The 15,913-nt window shown below is 34.9% G+C and overlaps 1 protein-coding gene across 4 annotated transcripts in view; it reads left to right on the top strand.

Moving 5' to 3' along the window:
- Positions 1–15,913, top strand: part of PCGF5 (polycomb group ring finger 5) — a 41,416-nt gene that overhangs the window by 10,122 nt on the left and 15,381 nt on the right. For 3 of the 4 annotated variants that reach the window (XM_070944874.1, XM_070944876.1, XM_070944875.1), the window contains exons 2-7: positions 9,251–9,556; positions 10,686–10,782; positions 13,565–13,620; positions 13,720–13,779; positions 14,266–14,414; positions 15,516–15,614. In XM_070944874.1, the coding sequence (XP_070800975.1) occupies positions 9,445–9,556; positions 10,686–10,782; positions 13,565–13,620; positions 13,720–13,779; positions 14,266–14,414; positions 15,516–15,614 (573 nt within the window). In that variant the 5' untranslated portion in view covers positions 9,251–9,444. The remainder of the gene's footprint in view (positions 1–9,250; positions 9,557–10,685; positions 10,783–13,564; positions 13,621–13,719; positions 13,780–14,265; positions 14,415–15,515; positions 15,615–15,913) is intronic. The other variant, XM_070944877.1, reaches the window with a different exon arrangement.

Raw genomic sequence — 15,913 nt, 5'->3', positions numbered from 1 at the left:
AAACAGGTTATCACAAATCCCCCCCCCCCCCGGTCACCCCAAAAGTTGACTGAAAGAATGAAATTTTTCAGGAAAGAAGTGTTTCTCTTTTCCATTACACATGCTGGTCATTAATATATATATGAACTGATTTCTTAAAATTGAAAAGTACTTGAGTATCTAGTATCACATTCCTCTTAAAACATTCTACCATTATCTTGTAAAGGCTTAGTTTCAATTCTTGATGTAGTCTATACCTGTACAGAAAAAAAGAAAGATCACAAGAGAGCTGCACATATAGTAAATCCAAGAACATGTCTAGATATCACCTTAAGACAAAGAATGAAATTGAAATAGAAAGGATACTGTAGAGAATGGAATGAGGCAGGATGAGGCAGAGCTAACAAGCCTAATAACTCCAGGTTGCCGACAAGCAGCCCCGTCCATAGAAGTTCCTTCAGTTTTATTCCAGCAGATTAACTTGATGCCAGGTCTCAAATGGTACTGTCTTAAAAATGTCTTTAAAATGGAACTATACATAGCAGTGTCATTTACATATTGAGTTCTCTTATTTTTAAAAATATTTTTCATTACCTCTTTTTGATACTTAAGGGGATGAGAATGAAAACGTTTTGTGAGGAGAAGTTTCTTGTTGACCATTGCTGGATTTGTGACAAAAAATATTCAAGATGCAATAAAAAACATAAATACAGCTTGGATTTGCTCTAGAATCTAGATGGACAAAAATTCAATATTTTATTGTGAAAGTGTTCTGTAATCCAGAGTGTGGCTAAAATCTTAAATAAAATTGCATCTAGATTTTTAAAAATGCTAAAGATATCTATAACACGAAACTTTTCATTATTTTAGTCAGGAAAGTAGTTTTGATTCTTTTGTCATTATGTCTATTTTAATTGCCATACTTAATGAGTTTTTGGATTGGCATGGATTTTCAGTGCAATAAATAAACAACATGTACAGAAATCTCCACGACTAGGACAATAAGTTACTGTTTCTTGCTTGTAGAGAGGAGATGAGAAAAGGAAGGTCAGATTTATTGCAAAACATTTTGTTATCTTTAATGTTCCCAGAATCATTAATCTGATTTACCCATAGATTTGCTAATTCCTCCCAATGGCCATATCTGGGTTCCATGTTGATTTTTATATCAGATAATAAAATTGTATCACCAGTGAAGGTCAAAAGAAATCACTCAGCAAAAGGCAAATTCCAAAATCGGGGCTAAATTGAAATAGAAATAACATATTGTAGACTGGCCAGGATATGTATGTGGAAGGTGTACAATTAGTAAGTATGAACAAAATATTATAAATGCTTAGCAAAATAATACCATCTCTTAAGTGTAGATCCTAGTCACTCCATAAATAAAACATGATGCACAAGTTTTTGTCTTTATGATGTTTATGGACTTTCAAAGAAGTTGTTTTTGTGAGACAGAAAAAAATAGGTTAAATAGGTTTTCTTAGATTAAAGATTCATACACATTCATACATGTAGGTATTTGTGCTACCTACAACAGCTTCAAATACCTGAGACAGGAAGGCTCAGAACTATTATTCATTAATGGTAAAAACTACAGTACTTTGGAGATTTCACCCACTTGATTAGAAACAAAGGATGCATCATTGTTTGAAGCACATCTTGAACCTTTTTAATACTGTGTGAAATGTAACCTGGTACATTTTCACATGTTTGAGCAAGCAGAATTTTTCCAAGAAGTCTTTTGCTTTAGGTATGAGATGCAGCCTACTTTGTCAATTGTATGCCAAAAAAATGCCTATGTAATTCAGGAATATTAATTCACACCAGGAATAACAATAATAACAATAATAACAATAAAAACAACAACAACAACAACAACAACAATAACAATAATAATAATAATAATAATAATAATAATAATAATAATAATAATAATAATAATAATAATAATAATAATAATGTTATTTCTATACCGCCCTTCTCCCGAAGGACTCAGGGCGGTGTACAGCCAATTTAAAAACACAAGACACAACAATGATTAAAAATTAAAATAATTAAATAGATTTGGCCAGTTTAAAACCCCAAAAATTTAAAATACCCCAATTTAAAATTATTATGTTGATAGCCCGGCCTGGCGGAACAACAGGGTCTTCACTGCGCAGCGAAACACCCGGAGGTCAGAGATCTTACGTATTTCCGGGGCAGTTCATTCCACAGGGCTGGGGCTCCCACAGAGAAGGCCCTCCCCCTGGGTGTCGCCAGCCGACATAACTTAGCTGATGGCACCCTGAGGAGACCCTCTCTGTGGGAGCGGACTGGTCGGTGGGAGGCTATTGGTGGCAGAAGACGGTCCCGAAGGTATATAGTTTGCAGAGAGAGTTCAGGTTCCATTTTATATCTGTATGCATGTGATTCCAGAATAAGTATGTTTTTGAAAAGTGAAGTGCGTCAAAAAATAAAACGGGGGGGGGGATTATCACTACTGTATAGCAACAGTTTGGGCTGGGTTTGTTCAAAGTAAAACATATTTGCATGCTTGCAGTAATACTCTGCAGATGTATCTCAATCATACTAGGATGATGAATTGAAGATGATCTATTCTAGTATAAATTCAACAGGTTTCCTGTATAATGCAACTGGTATTATGTTATTTTAAGCACTCCAAGAGAACCAGTTTGGTGTGGGGATTAAGGCATCATTCTGAAAACTGGAAAATAGTGAGTTCTAGTCCCACTTGAAGCACAAAACCCACTGGATGACCTTGGGCATGACATTTTCTCTCAACCTTAAAAAGGAGGCAATGGCAAACCACTTATGAAAAACCTTGCCAAGAAAACTGCAGGGACTTTTCCAGAGAGTCTCTGAAAATCAGACATGATTGAACGGAAGGAAAAAAACCCACACCAGGTAATACCTAATCAGAGTAATAGCTGGTTATATATGGATGAGTTCAACGTTTATTCAAGACCTCCTGTTATATAAAGCACTAGAGAAATGCTCTTAATGATGGGTTATGAGTGTGTATTGGTGCATTTAAACAATGTTTTTAAAGACTGAAGCTCAACAACAAGATAAATCTGCTTTTCCTAAGAACATTTTCTTTGAGCAGTCAAACTCCTCTTTTCAAAGTAGCGAGATATCTACATCATATAACTGTCCCCAAACTCCGAAGGGCACTAATTTTAGCACACTGCAGTGCACTTCCCACACCTGTTTTACAGGACCAGTATAAAAAAATTCCATTCGAGTTGACACTGCACCCCTGTGGACAAGGGGCTATTGGAATTACAGTTCACGTCCTACTATACTGTAACTTCTATAAGGACTCTGATAAAATACCCAGGAAACATTGATTTTTTTTAATGTACAATTGCTATTATCAGAGCACTATGAAGAAGTTTCTTTGAATGTAGCTAAATTTTGTTATACTGTTTACAAAATTAGACAGATTTTGAGTATTATCAACAATCCACCACTAATTGTAACATTTTATTATTATTTGATGTCTCTTATTTGTAATGCTGTTCTGTGACATAATCAAAATTATTATTAAGCACTTTTAAAAGTGTAGGATACTGTTCCTAAATCCATAGACTGTTATTTGCATGTAACTGGAACTGAAATACCCTATTATATTTGGAAACAATGTATGAGTTGCTTTACTGTGACTGTATGAGAGGATGCATTTATTTTATTCCACTGTAGCATATATAATTATTCAGATTCACCTTCCCCATTGTGTTAAAATAGTTACATAAAATGGCATTTGAATGTCATTATTAAACATTCAGCTATTGTTGTTTGTAGAATTTCTGTTTGTTTCCTTCTCCTGCATACTAGTATTTCATCCAGAGCTGCGGAGTATCTTATGGTGCCACATGCTATATCTAGAATACCTATGGATTGTTTAGTGCGAAAGACAAGGCTTTGCAAGACATCACTTTAATTGAAGTGTTTGAGCCAACTTCTAATTTCTGGATTTAGACACAGTTAACTTAAACTTGGATGCAAAAATATAGAACATTAAATAGCAGGAAAAGATTTTCTGTATATGCTGGCGGCTATTCATTTTGTTAACATCCAAAATGGGAGCTCTACCTGAGAAGAAAAGAAAGAAGCTGCACTTTCTAGAGTTGTCCCCAGTAAAGGAAGGTGAGACAAGGGTGAGCACCAAACCCTTGTCCACCAAAAGAGCCTTGCCATCCCTCTCAGGCAACGTGGAGGACCCTTGGATGGTGGCACAGGCTGCCCAGAGCCCTGGGCAGTGGAGGGCAAGTGCCCAGCCCAGTTTCCAGAGTGGCCCCCCGGGCCAGATCTAACTACCTCACAGACTGGATCCAATCCACGGTCCTTGAGTTTGACACCTCTGAAGTAGATCCTGTAACATTTTACTAGCCAAAGTAAATAAGATGCTTTATGTTTTACTTTCCATTTTCGTTTCTCTACCAAAGCAAAGATTTCACTTGTATTTTGGGACCACAAAACTCACAGCTGTTGCAGTTTGTTCCACCACTGTAAATATAGTAAAATAGCTGCTTGTGTAAATTTTGCTTTTTATCTGTTCTGTTGTAATCTATTCAGGCACCATTTTTTTTCTGTGAAAAAAGAAAAAAAAAGGCCACAACAATATTTCATTCATCTCAAACACACAAGGAAATGACTCAGCAATTTGGCTCAAAATTCTGTAAAGCTTAAAAGTTGATGCTGAAGTCACCTAACTTTAAAAATTACCTTGAAACCTGTACCACGTGCAGAAAATCTTACACGTTGACCATTACAAATATGTTTAAAATATGGAACACTGCTTCTTTCCATTCTGTGAGCAGCCTTTTAGCATCACAGTTTCTTTCAAGCAGTTGTATGATCATATGATATGAGCCACGGTGACGCAATGGTTACAATGCAGTACTGCAGGCTACTTCTGCTGACTGCCGGCTGCCTGCAATTTGGCAGTTCAAATCTCACAAGGTTCAAGGTTGACTCAGCCTTCCATCCTTCCAAGGTGGGTAAAATGAGGACCCAAATTGTTGAAGGCAATATGCTGACTGTGTAAATCGCTTAGGACTGTAAAGTACTGTAAAGTGGTATATAAGTCTAAGTGCTATGCTATTATGAAATGTAGTAAGCAATCAAATACCCTCTAAATCAGTGTTTCTCAAGTTCTGCAACTTTAAAATGTATAGACTTCAACTTCTAGAAGGCTGGTTGAGGAATTCTGGGTGTTGAAGTCCAGATATCTTAAAAATTATTGAGCTTGAGAAAAACTGCTGTAGATGTTTGGAATTTCAAGTCGCATCATCTCAGCACAGAAAATAAGTAAGTCTTGATATGTCATCCATTTACATTCCGAAAACATCTGTTCTATGTAGTGCTTTATGAGGTAATCGCCAAAGTGGCACTTTATTGGCTAATCTTCTTTTATACTTCCACCACACACGTGCAATCAATTGCCTAATAACATGAATCTTAAAGCCAGGATTAATTTTTACTTTGCCATACCACAGATAGGCATGCCACCTAAATCTCAAATAAAGAACTTCGAGGTCTAACAGCCTTGAATTTTTTAAAGTTATCCAATCTTTTAACCATATCAGACAACAAGCATCATAATATAATCTAAGATCCAGCAAACCCAGACCTCCTCTATCTTTAGAATCTTGTAGCAGCTTATATTTAATTCTTATTTTTTTATTTTGCCAAATAACTTTAGATATATCTATCTGCCACTGTTTGAAAGTATAATTTTTAATCAATATCGATATTGTTTGAAATAGAAATAACATTCTAGCAAGTACATTCATTTTAATTACTGAATGTAATTCTCATTAATGACAAATTATTTTTGCCATCTATTTAAATCCAATTTGATCTCCTTCCATATTTTACCGTAATTATTTTTGTAAAGCTTAGAATTTTCTTCAGTAAGAGTCACCTCCAAGTAAGATACCTTTTTCATGACTTTAAAACCAGTTTTAAATTCCAGTTTCTTCTAATCTTCCACCTTTATGTTCTTAGTATTGTCATCTTTGATTTATTTATTCTTAAACCTGCCATTTCTCCAAACATTTTAATCTTCCTCATAACATGTTCAATGTTCTCTAATGGGTCTTGCACAATCAATACCAAATTGTCGGCAAATGCACTTAATTTGTAATCATGCACTTTAATTTATAGTACTTTTTCTCTGTTAGCCTGTCTAATATCTCTATTTAATAGTTCCAACACTAAAATAAATAATAAAGGGGATAAAGGACATCCCCCCTGCCTTGTTCCCTTCTATATTTCAACTAGTTTTGTAAAGTCTCCATTCACCATGATTCGACTCCTAGATAACCCCTAGCTAACAGGAGGAAAAAAACTTTCCAAAGTTAATCTGTATGTCTCTAGTCATTTGGTGATTTATAACTAGTAAGAAGTTTACACTGTACACTTATGTGTTGAATTCTATAAAGAACATTAGTATTCAAAAGTAATAAATATACGTAGAAAAAAACCTTTTCAGTTACATATAGTTATGTTTATGCTAGATTATAAAACTAAGTATCTGGATATATTTTGTTTTTTAACTGAAAGTAAATATTTAGAAATCCCAATTAGGAAAGTACAGAGTATTAAGAAAAGTCCTTTGCAATCCACAGGAGCATAAACAAAGCACCTTTCTTGGAATCATTAAAGCAGCTGTGTCTTATGCCAGACTCACACAGCTAATTCCAAAGCTGCTTCCTCTAGTTATGAATGTTATGAATTCCTCTGAATGTTATGAAGCATTTCTTTCAAATATTTGTATCAAATGCATTACCACAAAATGACAATTTTCAGCCCAGAATTGAAAAAGCTAAGAAAGTAATCCTCCAAAAATCTGGTTTTTATAGTTACACAGCAACTGCTTTTGCAAAATACTCTTAATAGTTGCTTTAATTTTTTATTGCCAAAAATATAACATTAGAAATAAAAACTAGGGAAATATAAGGAGTAGGCAATTTTGTGGAATGACTGTACCTATGATTCCTACTGAACAAAATGTTTTCATATTACTGTTGTGGTAAAACCAGATGTTTTGATCAGAAGTGGCATAATTTCAACTTTAATTTGGGGAATGAATAAATATACATTAAAACCTTATCTTCCTTAAAATGAAAGAAAAAAATATCCTCCCTTAATTTCTTAATAGCAAATTATTGTAAACCTAAGGAGGAGCAGTGTTCTCAGACGAGCCTACCGAACAAAGTTGTTGGGGGAAATAGGAGGAGGGAATACTATGTGCATCACTTTGAGATACTGACAAAAAGGGAAATGAATAATTATTCTGTATAGTTTAGTCACCGGTTGATTTTCAGCAATTAAAATTGTGTTTAACAGAAGTTTGATTGATATGCCATCAAGCCCTTTTTAACCTCTATCAACTGCATAGATAGATTTTCTCCATGATGATCTAATCTGTTCTTTCAAGTCTCCCAAGGATGCCTGAGTGAATCTAGACTCCTCCTCCTCTTCTCTTTCCTTCCATCTCCTTTCCCCTTATTAGAGCATTGTGCAGAGACCTTTGTATAATATGTTCTAATTAGAATAATTTGAGCCTAGTCATTTGTGCCTCGAGTGAGAATACTGGGTTGATTTGTTCAATGAACGAACATATACACTACCTGACTCTGTGGTTTCTTCCCCAAACCTTAAGCTGTCTACTGTTGACTTCAAAACTTTAACCTTAAGCTGTCTACTATTGACTTCACCCCATTCCTAAGAGGTCTGTAAGGGGCATGCATTAGTGCACCAACGTGCCTACCGTCCTGTCCTAATGTCCCCTTTTATTCATATCCATTTCATGTATTAATAATCATTTTATACTTATATCTGTTATCTAATACATGCTTGACAAAACATAAATAAATATAAATATAAATAATTATCTTTAAATAAGCATTTGGGGCTGATTTATGGAATGATTGCTTAGTTTGTCAGAAGAGCTACCAGTCTCCTCTCCTATAAAAGCACCCTGTCTCCGTTGCCGCTCTCTTTAACTGTCCATTGCTCTCATCTATTTCAACTCTTTTTCTATGTCCAAATTATCTTAGCTTTTTTGCTGCTTTCTGGATAAGGAAGATCTTTTACCGGAATGACAAATGGGATTGTTTGCATCCCTTTTGCAAATAATGGACACCCTTTTTAACAAAAGGGGCAATCTGAAGCAAAGAGGGCAGGACTGAGTAACTGTCATTGTGTCATGGCTTGTGTGTCTGGATTATAATGGCATATATTTAAGGCCATTGTTAATATGATATTAGTTAAGATGTTAAAGGCAATTTTGTTGCCTCAAATCTGTTTTGGGCTGCTAATTAATTCATCTCCCATTCTTCAGATGCTGCCATATTTATCATTGTCACCCATCTTAATGACAGCATAATAAAAATAAAATTAATCTTACAAAAAGTTTTAGTATTCCTGGTGGCACTTCTTATGTATCTAAAACCCTACTTATGTTTTGATATGCATTTTTGCATATCCCTCTACCAACTCCTTGCCAGATCAACTTTCCAAGAAGTTGGAAAGTATTTTATTGAGCCACAGTTCCCAATTAGGTGGTCTTCCAATACCTTAGAGCAACTCCCATATGTCCCAGCTGACCTTGCCAGAGTGAGAAATAATAGCAGCTGAAAAACAACCTCTGGTGGTCTGAGTCTACATACTCAGCATTTGTTCATCATAATTATGTACATTCAGGACTGGTGGATGGAGTTGAAAGAACCTTGAAATTAAGGGGATAGAAACAGGCCTGTTCTGCTGAGGTTTGGTTTGGGGGGGGGCTGCCTCTCTGCCAAAGAAGGCTCGGAAGTGGGGAGGTTGCATGTCCTCTTCTACTGGTGATAACTGCCAGGAGCCCGGTCACATTCCTGGTTCAGAGTTTTGAACCAGAAATGACTGTGGAAGATATGAACTCCCCCATAGGAGCTATTTATGAATGGCTCAAGAAGGGAACGTACAACCTCTCCCTCCAGGATCTCTTGCAAACTCCTCTCCTTTGGTGCTGTGGTTTTCAGCAGTCGGGGGTAAGGAAAGAGGTAAGCAAGACTGCAATGTGGGCTTGCCTCTATGTTATTTTTTCCAATTTCTCCTCCACCTTTCACTACAAACTCTTGCAGGCAACATTCTTCTTGTTTTAATGAGCAGGAAAAGGTTGGGGAAGGGGTGGGGGGAAGCATAACCAATTCCTCCCTGGTATATGTCTCTCATTTCCTGGAATTTATTTGTTTCCTTGGCTTGTTTGTTTCAGGGCTGAAAGATGCCTAACTCTAAAAAGAAAATGGGGTTTAGCATTGTCACCCCTTGAGAATCCAGATCCTGCTCCAATGCTGGGAGACGCCCAGCTGCAGCCAGCAGCACCTCAGCTCCTGTGATCCCAAATCTTTTGCCTTCCAAATCCACGTCTCAAGTCTGATCACTTTATTCTGCCTGCTAGCACCACAAATGGCTACTCAGAGAAAGCACTCTGTGAAAGATTTCAACCCATATATCACCTGCTGCATCTGTAAAGGGTATTTGATCAAGCCAACTACCGTCACCGAGTGCCTCCATACTTGTAAGTAAGGATTTGTGAGACATCCTTTCCCCCTCTATTTTAATTAATGCTTATTAATGCTTTTGCAGTTGTTAGATTAAGGCTCATGGTTTAGAAGCATTGATGTTTAATATTTACTAGAACAGGGGTCTCCAACCTTGGCAACTTTAAGCTTGGAGGACTTCAACTCCCAGTAAAGCTGGCTGGGGAATTCTGGGAGTTGAAGTCCACCAGGCTTAAAGTTGCCAAGGTTGGAGACCCCTGTACTAGAACATATTTCAGTATACATTGCCTGTCACATACAAGATATGCTTGAATTATTAATTAATAGTAAGGAGTTGGAAACCATGAAGCGAGTTTTAATAGTAGGACCATAGTTTTGTTTTATTTATTTTTATTCTACATTTATTTATTTATTTTGTTGTTTATTATAGTTTTATCCCATCTTTATTACTTTATAAGTAATATAAAGCAGTGAACATACATAATGCTGCTTCCTGTTCTTATTTTCCCCACACAACAGTGCTGTGGGGTGGATTGGGCTGAGAGGTTGGCCCAAAGTCACCACAGCTGGCTGTCATGGTTTTCATACCTGGTTTTTAGCCTGGTACTTTAACCAGTAGAACAAACATATATGACAGCAAGAGACATAGAGTATCTGCCTGGATCCAGATGTTCTAGGAATCAGAACATCTTTCAGCAGAAAAGGGAATGTGGGAGATATACGGTAAATGAAAAGAGTACATTTGCAAGTATTTAGAAAAATATCTCTCCCTCACATATTAACAACAGCCATTGTAAGACATACAGGTGTCCAGAGTACCTCCTTCTCCTCCAAGGATATTAGATGAAAATATGAGATACAATATTTAACTCTATAAAAATAGACATAATAATCACATAAACTGTACAGTGCTAAATCGGGCATAATTCTTTCATAACTTGATTTGACAATCTTCAATACTTTAAAACTTCATTGCCAGAATGGTCTTGAATCTCCAAGCTCAAGTATTTGGGTTATCAAATAACATGTGGAAAATCAGGATATATTTCTAGTAGATTTTGGGATATTAGACTTCCTTAAAAAAATCAGTAGTTTACAGTAATTATTTACATATTTTCCTAAAACACATCTTATCTGATTTTGCAGTCTGCAAGAGTTGTATTGTGCAACACTTTGAAGACAGCAATGATTGCCCAAGATGTGGCAATCAAGTACATGAGACCAATCCATTAGAAATGTTACGGTAAGGGGTTATTTAACAAATTTAATAAATTATTTAATAAATTATTTCAAAGGAAAACAGTTCATTAACAGTGTAATGAAATGGTATAAGAAAATATATATATCTAGTGCTGGAATTCCAAATTACCAACGTTAGATAATTGAGAATAATAGAATTGTTCTTGTCACTTTAACAAAACGTTAGTCATTCAATCCTTATAATTAAAGTTTACAAGACACATTTTAAATTAGTTTCAAATATTACAAAAGGATCTGCCTTGTTTCAATCAACTCAGTTTCAGTTTTACAGGTCATAAATCATTAATTTCCCAAGTTTAAATATTGCCAACCAATTTTCAATTATACTGGAAAAATTCCTCTCTTTACACCATCTAAATATTTTTGCACATTTGCTTTGCAACTATAGTAAGATACGGTTCCATAATATGATACATACCCAACTTTTTCACCTTCTCTTCTTGCTCAACTCTGAAGCTACTTCCCACCTCTTTAGTCTTTTGGTGGCTTATTTTCTTTATATGAGCTTAAACATTACTGGGTATCAGCACATATAATAAAAGAATTTCCCTTTCTTCCCATCCACCATGCTTCAGATGTCCAAATGTCATGAGCAGCAGGAAAGCAAATACCTTCCTACACTCTCTAGCAGTCTACTAAGCAAGTGACTGACACACTTATACTGCAGGGTTCCCCAGAAATATGGTTTGCTGACAGGGAACTATAGCTCCTGCAACAAGACATACAATCTTTTTTAAGGCAAACAAAATTTAGTGGTAGGAATCATGGACAGCAAATACAAAGGTTCTAAACAACATGCTCATTATGGAAAAGAATGAAGTTTCTAGGAAGAGAGTAGATAGTGATGTGGAATGATGGGAAACTACAATAACATGGTAATGGCTGTTGTTCTGTGTTTTTCCTTGGTTGAAGGGGTTAAAGAAAAAAAGAATTGATGTTTGTTTTTTAGAAAAACAATTTAATCTCTCAAAATAGCAAACACAATGCAAGGAAACACTAAGTATAAAACCAGTTGGCAACACATTAATGTGTTAAAGCTTTACTAGATAATTTGTGCCCCATTTCTGCTAGCTGAATGAGTGCAGGAACCGGAAGGAGGCAGGAAAGGCTGGGCATACAGCCCTCCCATCTTCCGTTGCACCTGACGACAGGTTTCTGGGAAGTGTCGTCAGAAGGAGTGGTGGAGCTGAAGTGGCCACAACTTTCCCCAATTTCATTCCCACAAGTCATGGGTCACAGCATTCTGTAAATTAATCCATTTGACTTATCTTGATTCAATAATTGTTGTCCTATACCTTCAATTTCACCCAATTGAGTTCCAGGAAGATAGATAGATAGATAGATAGATAGATAGATAGATAGATAGATAGATAGATAGATAGATAGATAGATAGATAGATAGATGATAGATTGATTTACTTCTGTATCAATAATTGTAGCTAATTTTTAATTAAACTAAGAATTGTATCTTTTGAGATCTTACGGATTTCCAAAAATACAAATGAATGTTTTCTTGTTGAAGAATTATGCTAGTCTAAGATGTAAGGAATTTTGTGTGTGTGTTTGTGAGTATGCGCATGTGTATAATTTTATTCAGAAAATATAAGTATTAAAAATGGAAAAATTACATATAAAATTATATACTTGGTTTTGCAATTATATGCTGCATCAAAGCATATAATCTCACCTGATCTTTTCCTTTGTTTATATATTCATATCCTACTATTACTATTTTCTCTCTGCCTGAGAAAAATTAATAACTTTGTTATGCATGGCTATCTATGCGAAACAGCCATGGAGTCAGATATATTAATATCTTCTCAAAATCTCTGTATCTTCTTATTTTAAATCTCTTGGTATCTTATTATTTTTCTAGTTCAAAGTGATGGCAGTAGCACAACAAGGAAAGAAGTGTTAGAGTATAAACTGATGGCTTGAATCAGGGATTCATTCATTAAGAACTTGTTTATGAATTAATTTATAAACTTGTTCTGTACATAGCTAGCATGTACTCTGTATCCTATTTTTACATTTTGATTCCCATTTATTCTTCAGTAATTTTAAGAATAGAGATACTCTTGGCATTAATTTAAATAGTTGTGGATCAAAAATTATAATATACACCTAGATGTCTCCTCATCGTACTTCTAAGCATATTTATAAATAGCTAATATCATTACCCAACTGTGGATGCAATTTAGTGTCATTACAATAAACGGCAATTCAAACAATTTCATGGGCTTCAGATTCTGACAATATGTTAAAGCAAGTCTATTGGTTCTAACCTAGTAAGATAACAAGACAGATATTTTTCTGGATGGGGTCTTTATGCATGTGTATATGTAGACTACTTCTCTTCAGTAGAATATTTAAGTTCTTTCTGATTCTACGTTTTAGCCAAAAGAAAATCTCGCAATCAATTTCATAGTCCTCAAAAGAATTAGTCCTAAGGATTAATTTAGAGTTAATTTAAGATTGTTGCCATTCAGAATTACAGAGCAAACAATAGAGCCCCATTAGCTTTATGGAACCAAAAATCAAATTATAACTATTGCTGTCTTATGGAGTACATCTCTTCCCTACAGAACAGTCATGGAGTTTGTAATCATTCTCAGAACATTTGCTCAAAAAGAAATTGAAAATAGATTTAGAATAGTTCTGTTATTTCCCATTGAAATTCTATAATGTATGCCTGTAATGTATGTTAACATATGAATATATACATATTAAGTATTTTGAGTTGTTGATTTTTTTTTCTTTTCCAGGCTGGATAATACTTTAGAAGAAATTATATTTAAGCTGGTTCCAGGACTTCGGGAGGGTATGTTTTTGCTCCTCTTAACAAGATTATTTACTTTGGTAATCCTGTTGCATTATTAATTTGAATTACAAATTTGTTTTTTTTGTTACTGAAAACTAGAAGAATTGCATCGTGAAGCTGAATTCTGGAAGAAAAACAAACCTATAGAAAATGGAGGAGGTATTTACATTTATTTCATAATGTAACATTTTAACTTCCAACTTATTAAAATGTCAGAAACTGTAGTCTTATTTTTCACTTGAATTTGTTAAGAAATGCAAATATGTACATCTTACTGAAGGAACAAACCATCATCAGTGCCTCTATTTTATATAACTTAAACTTTAAATAATTAGATGTCATAAACTGCATTACTGATTTCAAGTACTTCTTCAGAACATTTTCTGCCTCATCTAAGTTTGAAAAGCAGAAGTAGAACTTCTCTGCTTATTGATGACACCTTCTCCCACCATTTTTAACCAGAGAAGCTTCTTGTAGAAGTTGTACAGCAAGAGGAATAGAAAACAGCTGCTCCAAACAGAATGGAACTCTCTTGGCACTGCTTCAATTGAGATACATGAAATTGGTTTCAAGAAAACTTGACCTAGATTGCAATCTTAGCTTGTTACTTTCTACATTGCTATCTGTGCACTTTTTTTGTTTCAGAAGAAAATGCAAATTCTGAAAATCCTAAAGATGGTGAAAATGGAGATGAAAACCAAGAAGACAAAGATTATCACAGAAGTGACCCACAAATTGCTATTTGTCTGGATTGTTTACGTAACAATGGGCAGTCTGGTGATAATGTAGTAAAAGTGAGTTTTGAACTCTTTATATATGTCTATGGAGATTCTCAGTCATCCAGATCATGGTTGTCTCAAAGGTGCTTTTTCAAGAGGCAACTGGACTTTCTCATTTTTCTTTGAAGATGTTTCGCTTCTCAACTGAAGAAGCTTGTTGGATGAGAAGTGAACCATCTTCAAAGAAAAAACAGAAAGTCCAGTTGCCTCTTGAAAAAGCAACTTTGGGACAACTCTTTATACAGTATTAATTAGTAGAATGATGCAGAGTAAATAGGTATGATATAAACAAGATTTGTTACTTGAAAGGTGACTTTCTATAATTCAAGGAAATCTGAACTAATTTCTTAAATTTTTTCTGCAGTTACCATACCTGAGTCTTCATTCTTAGACAGTGGTCTAAGTGAGCTAATTTTAAAGTTCTAAATGTAATTAAAAGTTAAGAAACTCTGATTCTCTGTCACCATAGCCAGTGCTGTTGAACATTATAATACAATAATATTTGCAGGACCTCAAATTCCGCACCTCTGGATTAAAAGAAAAATATCTTTGATTAACAGAGGAAGAATCAGTATCTTTCTCCCAACTGATTTTTCTATGTTACTTAAGAGATTAATGGGATGTATATTTTGTCATATAACAAATATTAAATAGTTTTCATTAGAAATTAAATAATAAATAATATATTAAAGAAGTCATTACATTCAGTAAATTTAATTTGTATAAAATCATTCTTGCATGTCAGCAGAAGATATTATATATTCTAGCATTGGCTAGAATTCAAGCCAGTTTAGTCAAATGGTTAAGGCATCAGGCTAGAAATTGGGAGACCATGAGTTCTAGTCCCGCTTTAGCCATGAAAATTGGCTGGTGGTGGGCCAGTCATCCTCTTTCAGCCCAACATACCTCACTCACAGCTTTGTTGTGAGGAAAGTAAGTGGAGGAAGGTATGTTGGATATTTCACAGTCTTGAGAAGTTTGTAAAAAAATAATAAAGACAAGGTATATATAAATAAATAAAATTGGTATGTTATCAGATTAGGTAGGTAATATTTGGAGTGCAAGCAATTGAGATTTTAATATCTAAGTTTACAGTTTTTGTCTCTTTTTCTTTAGGGGTTGATGAAGAAATTCATCCGGTGTTCTACACGAGTAACTGTAGGAACCATCAAGAAATTTCTAAGTTTAAAATTAAAGCTTCCAAGTTCTTATGAGGTATGATGTTCTATCACCCAAAGTAGTATCACCCGTCCTTTGACTAAGTGAATTTAAACAATCACAACTTTAACTACCTAAACCATTTTTCCTTGCATTGCAAGTATGGAATGTCATATAGTACATTAACAATCTTTCCTTAGTGAAGTGTTCACGAGACCTATTCCAATATAAATTGGCATTCAGTTGCACTTTTAAATATCATAATCCAATTTAAAGTCTCTATTTTATTGAAGGTGGTCAATCACCAAGAAAGAAAAGGAGTAGACTATTAGGAGAACATTTTATAAATGGCTTCC

This window comes from Pituophis catenifer, unplaced genomic scaffold (assembly GCF_029215685.1).
Source record: "Pituophis catenifer annectens isolate HBS135680 unplaced genomic scaffold, rPitCat1.0.hap2 SCAF_6, whole genome shotgun sequence".
Classification (NCBI taxonomy): Eukaryota; Metazoa; Chordata; class Lepidosauria; order Squamata; family Colubridae; genus Pituophis; species Pituophis catenifer.
The sequence above is the reverse complement of the archived record's forward strand: the minus strand, read 5'-3'. Positions and strand labels throughout refer to the sequence as shown.